Genomic DNA, 19,753 nt, shown 5'->3' with positions numbered 1-19,753 from the left:
GACACATGTTCTGCAGGTGTTTGGTGAGGCGCTGGGGAGAAAGAGAAGTCCCTGGGGATTCAGGAAGCACATTCAAGGTGCTACAAAAGCTCACGCCCTGGAATGCGCCCTACACCGCATAACTAAGCGTATTAATGCACCGGCAAACAAGTCCTGATCTGTGGTGGTTCTGCTCCTACCTTGGCGTCCTCAGCTGTTTGAACCAGTGCTTTCACTGTGCAAAGTCTGAACCCTCCCTGCCAACCACTTTAAACCGAGGAGGAAAAGCCTGGCCTAATCACCTTCTGTGCTCATGAGCATGTTGTAAGCAATCAAAAAACTCACGTATATTACACTTATGATTTTATCATGGCCCATAAAGCACAAGGAATGGCTAGACCTCGCAATGGAAGGGGATTTGATCACGAGAATTGTTTTCCACTGCTGGGTGGTGGGTGCCTGTAATCCAGCTCTGTGTCAGTGTCTTTTCTCCATCTGCTCCACCAGCATGTTACACCAACGTGTTGGAATACTTTGGTGGGATTACTAGCTACACTGGCTTTATGTTTCCTGAAACTCGCTGTTCCCAGTGTCCACCTCATTCGCCACACAATCCCCTCCCAAACCACGACAGATATATATTATTTTAAAAGAGAGCACTGAGTATTTGGTAACAAGCCCAGCTTCCCACAGAAACTCATGCCAGCTACATATCTCACAGCCTCAGGAATGCTCAACTTCTTCTTTAAAAGAACAAAAAAAGAAAAATCAGCCAGGATACACGACAGCGTGCAAATTTTAAATCTGCTGATCCAGGACAAATTACACCAACACCTGAACGGTGCCAGATCATGGATGCCTGACCAATGGTGCCTCTCGCTACTGCGGTGCCAGCGTCTTCAGCTGCGCACACATGCGATTCAGCGGAGCGGACACGGCTCTTGGCACGGGGTCTGCGGCCAGAACGGCGGGTGAGCCTGTCCTGCCGGGGATGGGACCGGGATGCTGGTTCTCAGCACACAGCTCACACCCCAGCGGAGAAAATGATGTCTTCTGTTCCCAAAGAGCACCATAGTTCAGCATCAGTGTTCTGCTCATCTACCACAATGTTGGGTTGCCCTTGGCTTTAAGCTTTCTTATTCCTCATCTTTTCTAGCTCATTGTAAGAATCAGCACCTGTATGTGATTTTCCATGCGTAGCAGTCAAGGGACTTTTACTAAGTGCAAAATTGGTGGAGCATATCTAATCTGATCACTCAGGACATGTTTCTGCAGGGAGTGCTCCCCTCTCATGCCTTCGCACCAGGAAGGGTAATGCTCCCGGATAAGTCAGGAATTGCTGCCTAGGGGTAAAACATGCAGTTTTGTGGAGGTTGGCACTGCAAAGAACCATTTACTTATAAAGGGACAGTTTAATTCCAAGGGCTTTTCCTGCCGTATATTGCTTTATGTCAGCTGCATGGACCCCAGCAGCATTTCGACCTGATCCTTGGCTGTGTAGCCCACATGAATCTGCACGCCCAGCAAAGCAGAAAAAGCACAAAAGCCAGCATGCAGTGCTGCTCTGGGTGTGTGGGCCATAAAACAGCTGAGGTTTCAGATGGCATCTCTTTGCTCGGGGCCCGGGAGCCACGCAGGGGCCCCTGTGGGGACGGTGTCAGCATGGCGTGCCTGCGGCAGGCGCCCGGTCCAGCTCATTTCCTTTGCTTTTTATGAGACTTAAAGCTTGTCTCGGGGGGATGTTCTCAGGAAGGGAAAGAAAACCCAACAAAAACGTGCCCAGAAGAAATGATCGGTCATGGGTTGGAAGGGTGAGGCAGTTTTGGAATGAGCACAAACATGACTTGCAAGCGATGACATGATGTTTAAAGTGCGGTCAGGATGCACTGGGCACTGCCAGACCCCTGGGGTCTCCAGACCCCAATTCCAGGCTTGGGGAACTTCACAAGTTTGATGTTACGTACTTGAAATGCTGCAGTTTTTGTTCCTGTTGGCACATTGGTATCCGAGGTAGCACCACTGATCAAGTTGTCTGGACAACAAACTGAGTGTTCCTTCTCCACCCCAGGAAGTGTAATGGCTATTCCCTTCAAAATCAAAGTAAAAATGTATTGTAATTAACCCTTTCCTAGAACTTATAAACCCCTCCTCTCTTCCCAGCCTTCCTCTCCTCAGCGTGCCACCTCCTTGCTGGTTTTAATTGCAGTTTCTACACCCACTTCATGCAAAAGCACAGATCTCTCGAGCAAGCAGGGATGCGATTTCAGTGATGCAGAGTCTTGCAAAATCAAGGCTCAGCTTCCAGTTTTAGAGACAATAAATGTGTTAAATTCCTCCCCTCTCCCCCCACAAGCGTGCGCGTGTACGTGTATAAAGAGACGTGCACAACCGGTGCACCCCACGTGTATGTGCACAAAGGAACTGTTGGTTTTGCACGCACACGCCAGCAGGACAGCCTCGTGGACGTCGCTGGTTCAAGGAGAACAGTGTCCCTAGCGCGGCCCGGGTTATCCCCACGCAACCCGGTTCCCCCCGCAAGGAACACGCGTGGGCCGCGCCTGGCGGGCGGGGCCTGCGCTCGGCTCCGCCCCCGCCGCACGGGGATTTTCCACGAGGCGAACGGCGCAGCCAGCCGGGCCGCCGCGGCACGTAGCGCACGCACCCGAGAGCCCGCCTCTGGCGCGAGGAAGCGGTAGCCAATGGGAGGGCGGCGAGGGGCGGGGCTGACCAATGAGAGAGCGGAGAGGGGCTGAGCCGACCAATGGGAGGCAGGAGGCGGGCGGCTCATCTGCATGGGGTGGGCTATAGCCCGGCGTCGGCGGAGCTGCTCGGTCCCAGTCAGAGGTGAGGAGGCTGCTGTGCGTGTGTGGAGCTGCTGGGCCGGAGGTGAGTGTGGCGGCTGCACGTTTTGGTCTGTCAGGCCCGCATGGTCTCAGCGGCCCGGCCCTTTGGCTGTTGTCCGCGGGGCGAGAGTTGTCCGCGGTTTCCCCTCGAGCCCCCACCGCCCCCGCGGGGTAGGCCTAGCCTAGGCCGGGCCTAGGCGGGCTCGGGGCGGGATCTGGGCCCTGCGGACGTGCTTCCCGCCGGCCGCATGGCGGGGAGGGGGGGGGCCTGCGCCGGCCATCAGCCCTCAGTGTGTGCAGCGAGGGGAGGAATCTTCCCGGGAACAGGATGGGTCAAGGCTTCTCTCCCAGGCAGGGTTTAACCTCTCTCTCTTAATCATTAACAGTGGCTCTCGGCTTGTATGTCGTGATTTGGACCTTCCCCCCTTTAGCGGCAGCGGATGTCCTTCAGCTTCACCTCTCAAATATTTAATGTTTGATGTTGGTGCTCAAATCTTTGTGCCTCAGGTCTCCCAGTGGGGTTAATTAAGTATTAGTTGCTCTCAAGGCAGCAGCAGTGGGGAGTAGCACCAGATGACTTGATGGGCATCTCAGGATGTTAAGGTGGGGAAAAAACTGCTTGTTAACCCATTTGCCTCGTGCAGGGCTGCCCGAGAGGATCTTGGTCGTTCTCCTGTTCCGTTACTCGCCAGCTGAGTCACCGGGCAGGGCTGCGACTCTCTGAGCCTGCCAGGAAGTAGTGAAGTTGGTCATCCAAACCCACAGATTGAGGCAATGCAGTTTCAGGCCTCCACCTCATTAAAACAGTGAGAAGGGAGAGTAGTTCAACATGTCTGTGACTTATTGCCTGCCAGGCATTATTTAAAAAAAAGGGTTACATCATGTTGCAGAGCGTTGAGGTGAATTAATACCGTTTGGAAAGCAAAGGAATAGGATTGGAAGGAGCCTTTGTTGGTCCACATTTGTCCATTTTTTTAGGAGTGCTTCAGCAGTAGCATTGCGATGTTAGGATCTGATACAGTGAGGTCAAAGGTCTAATGAGCAGTACATTTTTTTCCAGAGTGGTGATGGTATGAAATTTGCCATTTTCTAGGACATTTAACTAACTGTCATATATGACCTCCACTGATAACTGAATAGCAGTTCTATAATAAAACACTAAGATATATATTTTTTTTCCTATGGCCAAACTTCGCTGTTGTATTTATAATCTCCATTCAGATGCTTGCAGTGCTTAGTCTTAACTTAAAAGAAATGTAGCTGCAAAATTGCTCAGAAGTGCAGCTTTTGTGATAAAGTGGGCTGTAAACCAGATCTTGGGAAATAATTGTAAAATTGTAAGGTGCAATAGTCCTTATTGCTGTTAGAGTACTGTGGTCCCTGAGCAGAGCACGGGGTTAGGTAGAGAAAAGTGGTGATTTTTTGGATTTCAGTAGTCAGACCTTGCAGTGGGCTGTAACTGAGCCTTGAAGTAGGTAATATCAGGTGTGCTCCCTGGGAAGGCCAGGAAAGCTCATGTGTGTGGTTCTTCTCCGAAAGGGAGGCACTGACCTTGCCAGCAGGTCATAGTACAAAAAGAGGTTTAAGGCAACGCATACATTAAATACCACTCTGATATTGTCTGTTTGCCTGGCTCCATCACTGAGTACAAAGGTCTGGAGCAGGCAGTGCTACTCGTGAACTCTTGTGTTCAGTTAACATTTCCACGGCTAGACCTGTGCATGGGCTGACTCACTGTCTCGATGAGTTGACTGAATTGAGGCAGAACACATAATGCTCAACTTGTGATGAGCTAAACTGCATCAGATTTTTGCCCAGAAATAGCTCAGTGGAAAAACTGTTCTTTGAATAGAGAAGTGAGGGGGTTTGCAAAATGAGCCAAAAAAAAGTATGAGGAATTTCAGGCATGGCACCATGCTGTTGGATTCCTCTCTGAAGAGGAGGGAGGGACCTGCTGCAAAGGTCATTTATCAAGGACACCTCAATAGTGTCCAACCTGGCAAACATTCCCAGTGGAAACTCTTGCAGTGTGTATTCCCAAAGCACCACCTGCACCGAGACTTCCAGTGAGCCGGCTGTGTTTTCAAAGGATGAGGCACCTAATATTTTTTTGCAAACTGTGGCGCTGAAAATGAAACTAAGGGCCTAGTAGGTGCCAGCATAGTAAGCTTTGAAAGCCCTTTTCGGATAAATAGGGATTCTTCCTGTTAGCCATTGCTCAGTGCAAGTGCAGAGATAAGTGTGAGCATGGATGGGTCTGATAACTGGGGAATTGCAGAGATTTATTTCTGGCTTGTATATTTACTGATTAAAGTAGCGGCAGCGTGAAGGCCAGCTTGAACTTTGTCTCGCTTCTTAGGTTAGTCCTATCATCTGTTGGTGTGAGGGTCTTGCTGTAAAGCAGGCAGTATCTAAAATCTGTGAGCTGCCTTACACAATTTGCTGCTTGGAGGCAGGACAACTGAAAAGGGCACTTTAAAGCCAAGGGGACAAACCAAAGGGCCACCTGTGTTTTGGACATGGGGAGGGAAGATTCGCTGTGGAAGACGAATGAATGTATGAAGTTAACCCCCACACACACTTTGTACAAGCAGCAGTATTTCTAAGGTCGTATTTTCCTATCTTTGCAGTAACTGCAGAGATTCATGACCATTTCTGTAAAGAAGGTTACCACCCACACTGATGTGCCAAAATGCCAGCTTCCAGAGAGTTCTGCTTCTGAGGCTGAGCTTTCTTCCCTGCAGATGAGCTGGGTTTGCTGCCAGTCGATGGTTTAAAGGCATTTGTATGACTTGAGTTTTCAGAATGTAGCTGAGCTTACATAAGGCATTCCTTACTCTGCAGTTTTATTAATAAAAAACACAGATATGTGATAAGGGGAGAAAATTAAATATTCAAAAGATTGTGGTGCTTTTTCTTCCTTTTAAGAGGAGAAGCTATTCCTGCAAATGCTGGAGATGGGGTGTAACTAATAACGCAAGCTCTTAATTAGAGCTGTGACTGTCTGTTTCTATTTCAAGATGGGCTACATTTGGCTCTGAACAGCTGCTGTGCCTACTAAGAACTGTTGCGCTTTAGTCTTTTATTGAAAAGCCCACCCTTGGGCTGTGTGGGTGAGGGACCAGGCACGGGTTTATTGAGGGTTGGGTGGTGCTGGCTGTGCCGGTGACCGGTTTGAGCTGCTGGAAGCCTGTTGGGAGCACCGGGGAGCAGGGAGCGGCATCAGCAGTTTGCGTGTCAGCTCTCGTGGGAAGCACGTACTGGTGACGGGGCTCTGCTCACCTGCAGGCACAGGCTGCAACCCGACAGTCACCCCAGCTCTGCAAACCTACCCGGAAGCTTGAGGTCTCCAGGGAATTAGAAAGGCAACATCTTTCAAAAGAGTTACCACTTTATTAGTGGGTTCTTTTTCTAAGAACTATAAGGAGACTGTGACTTGCTGAAAGAACGCAGTGTCAACCTGCTGCTGGTGCTGCAAGGCTGTGGCTGAAAGCCAAACAGAAGCACTGCAGTGTGCCTGTGCTGACATCTCCACCCTAACAGCCCTCCCAAGGATTGGAATAGCTGTCCAGACCTTAGGCTGCATGGAGCTTCGGCATCTGGATGGCCCCCTGGCACAGGAAGGCAGAAGTTGATCCAGCCACATACTTGCATTAGAATCTGTATCACTGGAGAAGGGTGTAAGGCATTAGGAATTAAAGATTCCTTACTGAGAGGCTCTGAAGCACCTATTTCCTGTTCAGACAGTTTCTCTAGGGGGAAAAAAAAAGGTTTCTGCCTTGCCAGAAGCTTGCATTCGTGACATCACTGAGAGGATACCTTGTGAACTGTATAAATTATCATCTGCTCCTAGTGTTCTGTGTAGGGTCTAATAATACTGCAAGAAGGTAACTTAGAAACTGCAAGGGAGACTGTGGCCCTGCAGGACTAAGTGGACATTTTTGCCAACAAGCTGGCCAGACTTGTAACAAGAACATTAAGCTAGACTTAGTAACAGAGAAGCCATGAGCTGCTGTTATGTTAGGGAAACAATTGTGAAATGCCTTGAAGGAATTCAGACTTGTTCTAGAAAGCTGACAGTGTCAGTAGCCTGACTGAGGTGTCTCTGTACTAATGCATACAGCATGGGTAGCAAACATGAGGAGGTGGAAGGACCTGGAAAACTGTGGTTTAATTGCTGTCACTGAAACTTGGAGAGATGAATCACACGGCTGCAGCTGATGGCCATGATTAATGTTAAACTCTTCTTTCCAGGTTTTTAAAGATGTCCATTCTTAAGATTCATGCCCGTGAAATCTTCGACTCCCGTGGGAATCCCACAGTTGAGGTAGACCTCTATACCAACAAAGGTGAGTCTTCAGCTGTAGGTGTTTATTCTTTTCTTGCATCTGATAAACTGAAGAGGCAGTCAAAAGTATATGAACTGTGCTGTTCTAGCAGTGGAATTGTGGTCGCTCTTCATATGTGTAACGTTGCTGAACTCACTGTGGGACTTGCAGGAAGAACCTACTTCATTCTACTGGGATTAATTTGCTGAGCTCAAGACATTGGCTTGGACAGGGAAGGGTTTCTTTATAGTGTGCTGCTTCTTACAGACTAAATTGTGCAAGTGTTAATCCAAACCTACCTTCTTGCCCTTGCCCTGAGCGTAAACTGGGATAGTGCTTGCAAACTTGGAGTTAACAAGGCCTTTGTTCCTCTCCTTAAGAAGCTGCTAATGATCTTAGTTTTCAGTGTTCCCTAAACCTTATATGACTGCACTTAAAGTTTAATTCTTGATTTGTCTAGCAGTCACTTTGTGTAATGAAACAGTCTTCTGCTGGGGAGCTGAATCTTGGATAATGGTTTCTGGTCGTGCCTGAATACTTATGCAGCAAAACCAACTTGTCTAATTGGGTTTTCACATATAACATCTTACATTTTTAATTATTGTAGAACTTTTCCCTTGGTTTGTTAGTTGTCCATCCCACATCTGATAGGATCTGACAAAGGCATTGTGCAAACACATACCACTGTGGTTTGGTGGATTGAGCAAACACAATAGCTGTAATACACTAACTAAATAGCTGATCTTTTTGCCTCAAAAGATTATTGCAGTCATTTAATGAGATTGCCCCTGCTAAGCTCTTTGCTGTAGTGGGATAAGGGAGAGACTGGAGCCTGAAGCTGGCACCTCGAACCACAGGCAGAACAGTCTCCAGTGTACCGATTTAGTCCAGGTTCAGCATCCTTGGCTGGAAGAACCGGCTGTCTGGGTGGTTGTCCTGGTGTTGGAAGAACTCAGAACTCGTGTAATGAAAGAGGCCTCCTAATTGTCCCTTGTATGCAATATATTAGAAGAATTTAAGAGCTCTCCTGCCAAATTGAGCTCAAAAGTGGATTCAGTAGATAAAGCGGCCTGTTTGGAAGAGGAATGGATGGCTTTCCTAACTTAAACACTTGAAATGTGCAGTGGAAGAGAATGAGTCAACTTGCAGTTGATCAGGATGAGGGAGACAGTGATGAATTGGTGATGCTGTAAAGGAGCAGAAGCTCTCAGGATCGCGGTATAAGTGAGCAGAGATATGCTTTAGAGATTGCCTCTCCCATCTCTGGGACGGAACTATGTGGTAGGTTGGGATGGCATGTGGGTGGAGGATGTTTTGTGGGTCTGAATGTGCTAAGACAGATCTCTTTTCCGTTGTAAACAGGTCTGTTCAGAGCTGCTGTTCCCAGCGGTGCCTCAACAGGAATCTATGAAGCTCTGGAGCTTCGTGACAATGACAAGACACGCTACATGGGGAAAGGTAAAGCTGAGTTCTGGTCCCCAGATTGGCCTGTTACAATGGCCGTGTTGCTGTGGATGTTTGTGCTCAATTGTAGCAGGGGACACCCAGGCTCCTTTACTGCTGTCCTAATAGTAATTCTTGGACAGTCTGGACTCCTTTGTAGCTCGCTGCTGTAAAAACATTGGCAATGCCTTTCAAGTACATGCAATTAACTTTTGGCTGCAAGAGATAATTACTTCAAACTTTCCTGCCAGTCAGGTGAAAGGTAGTTGAAATATTTTGTGCCTATTAAGAAAGAGTGGTTAGAGTTGATAACTACTCAATTGAACTTGGAGAGCCTTGTCTAAAAAGATTAACGGTTATTATCACTTTAACACAGAAGAAACTCGTAGATGACTGAATATCCCAAAGAGCTGCACAGCTTATGCTGTTTACCTAGGACACTTTTCCTTGAGAAAAGTAAAGGTGTGTTTATCTCAGTGTGCTAAATGTGTGTGTGCTTACACCTTAAATCTGATCCCACAGGTAGTTCTTAAAGGGACTTAACTGGACAGTAGTCTGAGCTTCCACAACAGGCTATCACAGCTGAAGGTTCTTGTTATGAAAAAATAGTCACCAAATGGGATGAGTTGCAGCTAGTTCTTGGGTCTTTTGTAGTTTAAATCTTCAGGCTTACACCACTTGAAAGGCAATTATTGTGGTTCAGGGTGCACTAAATTAGAAGTCAGCATTTCTGAAGTTTAGGTCTTTGGAAATCTTGAAACACTATGCAGGGATGACATAATTCCTGAGGCTTATGTTGGTAGCTGGCTCATGATGATCTCTGCTTATGGGGAAGGAACAGGTTTGTACTGAACTGCTGGTTTACACAGTGGTGTGTCCACATAGATTAGAAGGATGGTGCTGTGTTCATGCTTTATTCCCTGTATGAAGGAAGAGCAGACAATCAATTTCTGTGCCTGCATCCAACTGCACAGGCAGTGTCATTCAGCATTGCGTCAAGTGTAAAGCGTGCTGAGGTGATACTTTAGCAATGTTTTGAAACTATAGCAGCAACATGCCTGAGCTACTGCATGCTGGACTTGTGGGGAAACCTTTTTCTTTCCTCTTGCTCGTCCATGCTATGAATGGATAGGCTATTCCTACCCAACACAATGGTGTTTGCAGCACTATGGAAACCTGGGTGGAAAGACCCAGTACAGCCTCACTGGCTGATGCCATTTCCTCTGCTCTCTGAACGCCTTTGTTTCTACTCTGCTGCTCAGTATCAGACACTTGCTGACTTGTAGGTCTGTTTACATATTTGTGCCGTTGTCTTTTTCTTGCATGACTGGCTTTGGTTTCAGCTGTGAATCTTCATCTCTTCCTTGATTCTCTTGTCTATTTTGCGTCTGTCAGGTGTATCCAGAGCTGTTAAGTATGTTAACGAGTTCCTGGCGACAGCCTTGTGTACACAGGTAATGGATGTGCTTTCAGTGCAACCTTGTCACTTGGATGAATTTCTCCAGTGCATGGTCTTGCAAACTAACATTGCAGCAGGCATTCCTAGATGATGGTTACTTCGTGCAACTTCCATTCAGTTGAGATGGCCTCAATAAGCATTCAGGTTTGGCTGTAAGCTCAGGTTGGATTGGGGTTTGAATAGCACGAGGTGGTATTCTTGCGATTTTTCTTGTTACTGAGATCACCTACTAATGCCTGCATAACCAGTGTGGTTGACCGGTGTCTGATTTGCTTGTTCCTTCCAGGTGTCTCAAAAGCTGTTGAGCACATCAATAAAACAATTGCGCCTGCACTGATTAGCAAGGTAGGAGCAATCTGTCTTCTGCTAACATCAGTTAATGCCAGTCCAGTGTGTCCTAACTGATGGGATATCTCTCTAGAGACAGTTACAGGAGCTGTATTACATGGAGGGGTGTTAGCCTCTGTATCGGAGTGCATGTGAACAAGCTACCCTACAACAATTGCTCTCCTCAATGACTGCATTATCTAACACTTAAAACAATGTCTAGCAGCTAGTGTTGTAGTGTGCAGAAATACTTAAGCACTTGGGAACTTCAGTGGTGTGCAGTTAAGATACAAGCTGCTTCATGCTTGAAAGGGTGGCTGAATGATGGGGAGGGACTGGGTTTTGTCCAAGCTGGCTAATTTGGAAGGGAATCTGAGGGGATCTAAGTGAAGTCCGCTTGAGTGAGGTTGCTGTGCGCTTTGTGGGCACTAAGCCCTAAGTAGTAATGCATAAAGTGATTGCACGTTCCTAGCAACAATTCAAAACGTTATGTACTAAGTTACAAACGTACACGTTGTAAGCAAGCTGGTCATGTTTGAGCTTGCACTAAAAGGGGCAGGGGAGATAAACGGGGGCTTTCTCTTGTGTCATGCTGGACTGATACCAGTGGAAATGTCAGGAAGTCAAGAGACATGACAGCTTTACTGCTCTGAATATGAACAACAAAACAAGCTCTTGGTGGGTCCAGCTTACCTGTCAGCCTTGGTGTGCTGGAAGTGACCTGAAGATGCTGCTGTGCGATCATGACCAGAACTAGTCTCTTAACTGTTGGGAGTTGCCCTTAAGCAAGTCTTGGTGCCTGCCAGGGAAATGAAAATGCAGTGGGTGGGTGAGAGTTAGTAGAGCTGTGTTTGGTGTCAAGCAGTGCTTTGCTTGCTTCTCTCCACAGAATGTCAACGTTGTGGAGCAAGAGAAGATTGACAAACTGATGCTGGAAATGGATGGATCAGAGAACAAATGTAAGTGGGCTTTGTGTTGTAGTGAGGTGTGAAAAGATAGGATGGGTTTAGAGAATTGTAGCTTTGTCAGAAACAAGGAGCAGTGCGTGACATATGCTGTGCATGTCCCTAACCAAGACCACAGTGCTGGTAGTGCTCAGCCTCTTTATGAAGATGTAACATTTCTGTAAATACTTCTTATTTCAGCCAAATTTGGTGCCAATGCCATCTTGGGTGTATCTCTGGCTGTATGCAAAGCTGGTGCTGCTGAGAAGGGCGTCCCCTTGTACCGTCACATTGCTGACCTTGCTGGAAATGCAGAAGTCATTCTGCCAGTCCCTGTAAGTCTCTTGATAAGGCCTGATAAAGTATTGATCTGACCAGGTGCTTTGAGGTGTCTTGTGGTCTTGGATCAAGTTTTCTAGAGTCTTAACATAAACATTGTTATCAGTTTACCCTGGAACACTCTAACTTGGTTTTTCTCTTTGGTTACTCCAAGGCTTTCAATGTGATCAATGGTGGCTCCCACGCTGGCAATAAACTGGCTATGCAGGAGTTCATGATCCTCCCCGTGGGTGCTGACAGTTTCAAGGAGGCAATGCGCATCGGTGCAGAGGTCTATCACAATCTAAAGAATGTCATCAAGGAGAAGTATGGCAAGGATGCAACCAACGTGGGTGATGAGGGTGGTTTTGCCCCCAACATCCTGGAAAATAAAGAAGGTAAGAATGAATCTTAGCCCCTGCCAGATGAAAAGTGGTGTGGGCATGTCTGTGTGCCCTGCAGGTTTTCCAGAAATCAGTAGTGGAGTTGTTTTTCTGCTGACAAAGGAGGAAAACAGATTGAACTGTGCCTGGCAATGTGTAGGAGTGCATTAGGCTTGCCTGGGAAGTTGAGGCATTTGCTGCTTCCACAGCCAAACAGTTCTATACAAACAGGTCTGTACCCTAGCAGACATCAGTGAAGATGACCTTGAATGGCTGTTACAGTCCAAGAAACTTGTGTTGCTGGTCGCAGCTGTTCTTGCAGTTCACATATTAACATGTTAAACAGAAACACTTGATCCAGGCTTCCTACTGTAAATAGCCTGGCTGACCCAGCTGCTTGGCTTTGAGTGAGGGATGATCAGGAGAACCTTACTGGTTGTGGCCATACGGAATTTCCTTGCTTGGACTCTGCCAAATGTAGTATTGTAGTGGGCAGTATCAAGAGACTCTTCTTGAGTGGTTTTATTCCTTCTTCCGCATAGAAATGTGCGAGTGGAGAACAGGTAGATGTAAAGAGGGTGTGCTGTGTGCGGAGGCAGCTGTGCATCTTGCCGGGGTTTGGATGGTCGACACCTGATCTGGAGCTAAAAGGGATTAAAGTGCAGTCACTGCTTCCAGCCCACATGCAGGAAGCAGAGAGAGGATGTAGTATCACCTTGTATTAAGCTCTCTGGGCTGACATGTAGTCCTGCCTGAAGAGATTGAGTCTTGTAATGGTGTCTCAAGGTTATTACAAGCTAAAAGTAGTAATATCTTGTTGTAGTCAGTTCAAAAGTGGGAGAGTTTGAGAACTTCTTCTGTGTGCCCTTGGGCTTCCCATAGGGGAGATTCTTTGAGTGAATGCACTGCTGTTGATAAATGAAGAGCCTTGAGTTAAGGTGGGAACTCAAATACCTGCCTGTGTTTCAGCTCTGGAGCTGCTGAAGACGGCCATCAGCAAGGCTGGCTACTCTGAAAAGGTCGTCATTGGCATGGACGTGGCTGCCTCAGAGTTCTACCGTGATGGAAAGTACGACCTGGACTTCAAATCCCCTGATGATCCCAGCAGATACATTTCTCCTGATCAGCTGGCTGACCTGTACAAGGGCTTTGTCAAGAACTACCCCGGTAAGTTGTTTGTCAACAAGAAACATGACAGTGGCAAATGGGGGTTGATTGCTGGAAGAAAGAGTTAAGATGCAGCCTCCTGTATGAGAGGGGTCAAGAGCAGAACAAAGAGCTGGCCTTTGCGAGGCTCGAGTGTCGTCTTTGTTGTGGGTAGTACTTGGCTGCAGCACTTTGGTACCACTGCTTTCGAACAAGCCCTTTCAGGATGATGTTATCTTAAAGCCCCTTTTATCTCCCTACAGTGGTGTCCATTGAAGACCCGTTTGACCAGGATGACTGGGCTGCCTGGAAGAAGTTCACTGGCAGCGTTGGCATCCAGGTGGTTGGTGATGACCTGACTGTGACCAACCCCAAGCGCATTGCCAAGGCTGTGGACGAGAAAGCCTGCAACTGCCTCCTTCTCAAGGTCAACCAGATTGGCTCTGTGACGGAGTCCCTGCAAGCGTAAGTTCTTCCCTCTTGGCCATGCTGGGGATGGGGGTTGTTTAATTGAGAGAGATGAATGTAGAGACTGGAGCTAGTGGGATAGAAATCTGTTGACTGGGTATCTGTGAACAGAGGGAAATTCTTAACTAAGAGAGGATACTGACAAGTAAACCTTGGACCTTCATGGTCTTGAAGTCACATAGGCATATCAATGAATTTTACTTGGTTTGAGCTTCTCACAGCATTATCATGGGATCCTAACGTGTGCCAGAGGGTAGCTCTGCCTTGCCCACGCGAGGAACGCCTGCTGCTTGGTGGCAGCCCTGGAGCAAAGGCCGCTCAGCAGCAGGTTGGGCATGGGGCTTTATCTGTGTGTCTCTTCCAGCTGCAAGCTTGCCCAGTCCAACGGCTGGGGCGTGATGGTGAGTCACCGTTCTGGAGAAACAGAAGACACCTTCATTGCTGATCTGGTGGTTGGTCTCTGCACTGGTCAGGTTGGTATCTACAGCTGCTGTGGTTTGCCTTTTTGCTTGATGAGATAATGTGGCAATAAAGCCGTGCTGCACACACAATAGATGGGGTCTGTTCTGACTTAAGGCATGCAGATTTGCTCTTTATACGTACAGGAAGCTGATTTGTCTAATGGGATTGTGATGAGGGAATGCTATCTTGTGTAAACTCACCTTTAACTGCCAATTTAAAAAAAAAAAATCTGAAATCAACTCCAGTGGGTATATTGGGATTTGTTGATATTGAAGCTGTTAGCAAATGAATAACCTTTATTGCTCCCAAGCCTTATCTTGTTTGAGTATACAGGTGTTTAGAACCTGATGCTGAAATAAAGCTTCTGATTATGCTTATTACTCTGAACAGAACAGAATTGTGTTGGCATCTGTGGCCTTACTTTGACTGTAGTTCTTCACTAACTTTGATTTCCCTTTCAGATCAAAACTGGTGCCCCTTGCCGATCTGAGCGTCTAGCCAAGTACAACCAGCTGCTGAGGTGAGATTCCTGGCGGGGGGAAAAGGGGTTGAGAGTGAAGCCTGATGCAGAATGGATGCTCCGCTAATGCACTGGGGGCACAGCTTAGTCTTCTGTGTCTCCAAAACGCTCTGCAGCTTAAGACCTTTAACCTGACAGTGGTGGAGGTGCCTTTGGGCTGTGCTGCGCTTGCAGAGCTGGCTGAGGCTGAGTGATGAGTTGGACGGGTGATGTCCATAACAGACCCACTGAAGGGGATCATTGTCAAAAGCATCCTATGATATGGATATGAGACAGTCCTTTTGTCTGCATGATGCCATTCCCTTGTGCAAGCATTTAAAATACTTGGGTAAAGTTATGTGAGATACTGAGCAGTGCAGTGAAACCTGTGTAACTGAAGCTGCTTGGTGGGAACTGGCTTGTGACACTGGTAGCATGTCAGTGCCAGGTAGAGGAGGTGATGTAGTGTAATGTCAGCAGCTGTGCTAATGCAGCAGTTCTGTGCTATCTGTTGACACCCAGCACACTCTTCCCTTCCCTCAGAATTGAAGAGGAGCTTGGCAGCAAGGCCCGTTTTGCTGGAAGGAACTTCAGGAACCCTCGTGTCAACTAAACTGTGTGGATCAGTCAACCCTGTTATGGTTCAAAGCACTAGGCGTCTACTTAGTTCACAATGACCTGTACTAGAAAGATAAGGGCAGCTGAAGGAAAAAGACCAGTTTTGCAGGTCCTCTTCCCCCTAGATGATTCCTTCACCTAGTGTTTTCACCAAGCCTGATCTGTTACTCGTAATGCTCTACTGCTTTTGTAGAACAGTCCCTGGGGGGTTTCTGTGTATTAAACACCCTCAGGGATCATGACCTTGTGAGTCTGGGCATAAACACTTTATTTCATTTCTCTGCCTGTCTGGTCTTTGATATTTGGAGCTGTGTGGCTTGCAGCGCAGCAAGAGGTACCTGCAAACACAAGTAGTGGTGTTTTTACATGTGATAAATAAAAGCATCAAACAACCCAGCAAAGTGTGGCTTTGAATTACTTTGGGGGAGCCTGAGGAGCCTGGATACCTACCCTGCATAATCCTATCCTGGTTTAAAGCTGTTCTGCAGGGAGCCAGAGTTGAGCTGCTGTCACTGTGGCCATGAGGTGGACTTGAGTTGTTTTGTGACAAATAGACAAAGAATTAGCTGAATTGATGTGCCTGCTGTCAAGAGGTGGCCCTCAAGGATATATTTAGTCATTGGAAGGGGGACGAAGAATAAATTTTGAATCAATTGTGGTCCAGCAGGGGAAGACAACAAGCTCAGAGATGTTCCTTAGTTTATCAAAGATGAGGTGTATCCTGACAACAAGTGCTGTGTTAGCCTTTCTCATGGACTGTTGCTGATGTTTGCTTGTCAGTCTTGTCACAGCATTACTGAGAAAATCCCGTGATAGCCTTGGCTTTTAGGAAGGGGTTGGCACAGTGTTAATTACACCAACAGTGAGTTTGTAACCTGTTGTGATCTGTTGTTGCCAGGAGAAGATGTGGTTCAGTAGGATGTGAGTTGTGGAACAGAAATGTTCCTCAACCCTCATGCTTGGAAGAGAAAAAAGGAAAAGCCACACAAATCATCTGTGTTCTAAGAGACGGTGATGTATTTTATAGATATTTCCATGTAATGCAGTACAAGGGATCCTGGTATGAGTTGAGATGCCATATTCAGTTAAAACCAAAACCTTAGTCAATGTTAGCTGCTGCATTTGTTTTATTTCTTAATAGCTCTCTAGTACAAGGTGTAATTGAAAGTTAATTTGGTAGCTGGTAATTTTACCCTGTGAGTATCCAGGTACTGTATTTCACATGGGGGAAGATAAAGACTTCAGGGGATTTCCAGCTGTGTGAGAGCAGATGGCCAGAAACAAAAGGCTCACGAGCAGACGCTTCTGTTTCCAAAGCCCTTTGTGTTGCTGGGTTGCAGCTCTGCTGGCTTGGCTGGGCTACCACTGGTCTTCCCATTCCAGAAAACTCAGCTCCCTGTGGCTGGAAGTTTTTATTCTCTGAGGAGCACGACTGCCCCACTGTGGGCATCGCTTGAGTTGTGTTGAGGTGTAATCTGGTTTTTACATCTCTTCTGGTTTTAAGTCAAGATGGAAATGACACATTTAAAGCCAGTGATGCTCCGTGGTACGTGTTATTTACCTTAAACCCTGGATCTTCAAGAACATCTTCAGCTCTAGTTTTGGAAAAAAACACACAGACTTTATTTCAAAAGCTGCTGTTAGGAATTACAGGGTTATAAAATGCTGAGGAATAAGGGCTGTGTGTTATCCCTGAACAAACCCGCCATCAGAGGATGGGAGATATGAGCAGTAAAGCGAGGAGGGAGATATTTGAGAGCTGCTGGGCCATGTTGTGTGTGCCTGGTATTAGTGCGAGCGGTAGCTGGGGAAGGATTCAGCACTCAGGGGACTTCGACAGTCTCATTGATTGATGCTTTTTAACTAGAAAGACTCATCTCTTGTTGGCATTTCCAAAATACTTTGTCTTGTGTGAAGCTGCAGCACCCAGAATGCTAAACACCCCGGTAAGTGTGTGCTTGTCCATTCGGAAGGCGCTGGTCTAAGCTGGTTGCACTCTGCAGATTTGAAACCTGGTGCATTTTTCACACATAGCTGATCTCTGAATTAGACCTGTTAAACGAATAAACCAGCTAATTGCACATAAATCCTATCAAGGGATTTTTCTTCTGTTGAAGAGGCAAGCTTGTAATTTATGCAAAAATGGTTGAGAAAGATTTTTAGCAGAACCACGTTTGGAAACAATAGCATGGCTGTTTCTCACCTGCTGCTTCAGAAAGTGAAGTCTGGATTCTCGACCCAGCTTACCTGGGCCTTTGTGTTTACACCTGGTGATTTAGTAAGCATCAGAAAGCAAAAAGAGCTGGGAAATTGGGTACCTGGTTGCCATAAATGGACAAAACTTAGTGGTGTGACGGAACAGCTGAAACCTGGGCTGTTGTGTTGTGTGCAGCTACACAGACCTTTGGGGTAAGGGAGCTGGAGCTCTGAGCTGGAGTCATCTGTTCAGATGAGCAGTTTAGTCCTGGTTCTGAGTAAAAAGCCTTCTGCTGGTTAACAAGGCTGCAAATGAAGCCCAGGTATTAATTAATTATTGTGCACACCTTGTTGGCAGTACATGATGGAGACCTGTTACAGGTACAATTACCAGATGTCTTAAATTAATTGGGAAATGGCATGTGAAATGGCAGGGTTAGAAGAACATCGCTTAGGTTGTAAAGTCAAAAGCTGACCTCGGATGCTGTTGAACTGTATGTTCCTGCCTACACCAATAAATCAATCCCACAAGGGCAGATGCTGTGCTCACCTATCCCATCAAACCAGCTCTGTAAAGCTTTCAAGTTGAAGCTCAGGGTATTTGGGCCAGATCAGGGAGGTGCTTCCAGCTGCTGAGGATCCAGGCTCTACCTAATGAGGCTGCAGCACTGAAAGGAGTTACCTGCAAAGGAAGAAAAGAGACCAGAACTGGTAAGTGCTGAAACACCGGGCTGTGGTTTGTAGGTAGGAATTTAAAGCGTGTGAGAGAAAAGTGAATGATTGGTAACTGTGTGTGTTTGGAGTGAGGGGAATAAGCGAATAAGGAACAAGATTTGATTGCTGAAAATCGAGACCTAAACCTGCAGTGCTGGAGAGGGGGAGATGTGTCTGGTCCTCAATCAGGGCACCGGTCCCGCTGCACAGCTCCTCACCTTTCCATAGCGTCCCCGTGGAGCTCCTGTGCGCAGGGCCGTGCTTCAAACGGAGTGCAAATGTAGCACAGCCGGTGTCTTTATTGCTGCTGTAATTTGCAGGGCCGGCGCTCTTCGGAGCAGAAGGAGGCATCAGCTTAGCAAACACGAACCGGGAGGTTGTTCTGAGAGCAGCAGCCAGCCCGGAAAGCGGATCTGAGGCAAGAGGGAGCAGAGGAGCTGAGTGGTGAGCGGGGAGCAGAGGCAGGCGGGACCTTCGGGAGCTATTCAGGTAACAGGATATATAATGGAACAGCGCAAAGGGCTGGAGTGGGAAAGATCTCCCGTTACCCACGGGCTGTATTTCTAGGTTTGTAGAAATAGCTTTTCTGCTTTGTAGCTTAGCCTGCTCGTAGCAATTATTTCCCAATATCTTTGCTTCTAAGTCTTGTACAGGCCCTGTCTCAAAGAGGTTGTTCTGGACAGAAAGGAATGTTTCCTTCCCTCTGTAATGAATGAGAAACCAAATGATTCAATACTTGGCACTCTCGTTAGACATCCCCCCCAGTAGGGAGTAAGCACGTCATTGGTAATCACTCTTTGGAACTGAAGCCGTCGGTGCAAGGCAGGTTTTCCAACCCTTTGCTGATTCCAAGCCACCTATAGAGCCTGCTCTCTGTTTTCTGGTATCGTGGGCGTTAGGAAATTCATTGACTGCGGTGCCTCGTCAGCACCCACTGGCTCATTCACGACTTGTGCAAACAGTCGGGGGGGAAAAGCCCCACAATGGCACAAGGGACGCGAAGAGGTGATGGAGGGAGCGCGGCTGCTGTGTTTCCCTCACTGGAGGAGGATGTTTGACTTTCCTGCTGCTGTGCGGGCCGCAGGAGACACGAGGAGGACGGTGGATCTGTGGGCAGCCAGCCCTGCCTGCCCTGCAGCAGCTCCTGGGGCTCCGGCCTCGCGCTCCCTTTCACAGCGGGGTTTGAAGAGCTGTGCCAGGCACCAGCTTGGCCCCAATGCTCCCTCGGAAAGCTTTTATTACCGCTCCCTTTGTGTTGCTGCCTGCAATGATTTCCTTGTAGATAGGAGCTGTGGGTGGGTGTGAGAATTCAATGCGGGAACCCTGCTCCTCTCTGCACATGGGAACGTGGCCTCTGCCTGCTGGAGTCACTGTGATAGTGCTTGAACTGTCCCGTTCTGGGGAGTCCAGGTTTGGTCATTTCTACATTGAGACCATTTGTGGTGTCTCTTTCGGTCCCCGAGGGCTGAAGTGCTCTCAGACCTGATGCATTCTATGTGTACTTTGTGCTCCATAGATGCAGTTGCAGAGACTGAAGTACAGGGTGGGGAGGAGGGTAAGAAGGAGAAATAAAGCCACACAGCAGCTGCAGCACTCAGTTCTGCCAAGAAATGCTGAAGGTAAAAA

General features: G+C 47.4%; 1 protein-coding gene across 2 annotated transcripts; it reads left to right on the top strand.

Annotated features, from left to right (window-relative positions):
• The first annotated feature begins 2,724 nt into the window (after positions 1-2,724).
• ENO1 (enolase 1) lies at positions 2,725-15,618 on the top strand. Of its 2 annotated transcripts, none has more exons than XM_065855080.2 (12): positions 2,725-2,865; positions 7,077-7,171; positions 8,513-8,608; positions 10,339-10,397; positions 11,269-11,338; positions 11,525-11,658; positions 11,817-12,039; positions 12,994-13,191; positions 13,434-13,635; positions 14,003-14,111; positions 14,562-14,620; positions 15,143-15,618. In XM_065855080.2, the coding sequence occupies exons 2-12, from the start codon at positions 7,087-7,089 to the stop codon at positions 15,210-15,212; spliced, it is 1,305 nt and encodes a 434-aa protein (XP_065711152.1). In that variant the 5' UTR covers positions 2,725-2,865; positions 7,077-7,086; the 3' UTR covers positions 15,213-15,618. The 2 variants fall into 2 exon arrangements, with proteins under 2 accessions (XP_065711152.1, XP_065711153.1); XM_065855081.2 differs by lacking the exon at positions 10,339-10,397 and adding an exon at positions 9,989-10,047.
• The last annotated feature ends 4,135 nt before the right edge of the window (positions 15,619-19,753 follow it).

Source organism: Patagioenas fasciata, chromosome 23 (assembly GCF_037038585.1).
Source record: "Patagioenas fasciata isolate bPatFas1 chromosome 23, bPatFas1.hap1, whole genome shotgun sequence".
Classification (NCBI taxonomy): Eukaryota; Metazoa; Chordata; class Aves; order Columbiformes; family Columbidae; genus Patagioenas; species Patagioenas fasciata.
Note: the sequence above shows the minus strand (reverse complement) of the source record. Positions and strands in the feature narration are given on the sequence as shown.

Bases quoted from the DNA above. Each gene is read 5' to 3' on its own strand.
- ENO1 (XM_065855080.2), top strand. From the start codon at position 7,087: ATGTCCATTCTTAAGATTCATGCCCGTGAAATCTTCGACTCCCGTGGG. The intron at 8,609-10,338 runs GTAAAGCTGAGT...TGTTCCTTCCAG, and splicing joins GACACGCTACATGGGGAAAG to GTGTCTCAAAAGCTGTTGAG. The intron at 10,398-11,268 runs GTAGGAGCAATC...TTCTCTCCACAG, and splicing joins CGCCTGCACTGATTAGCAAG to AATGTCAACGTTGTGGAGCA.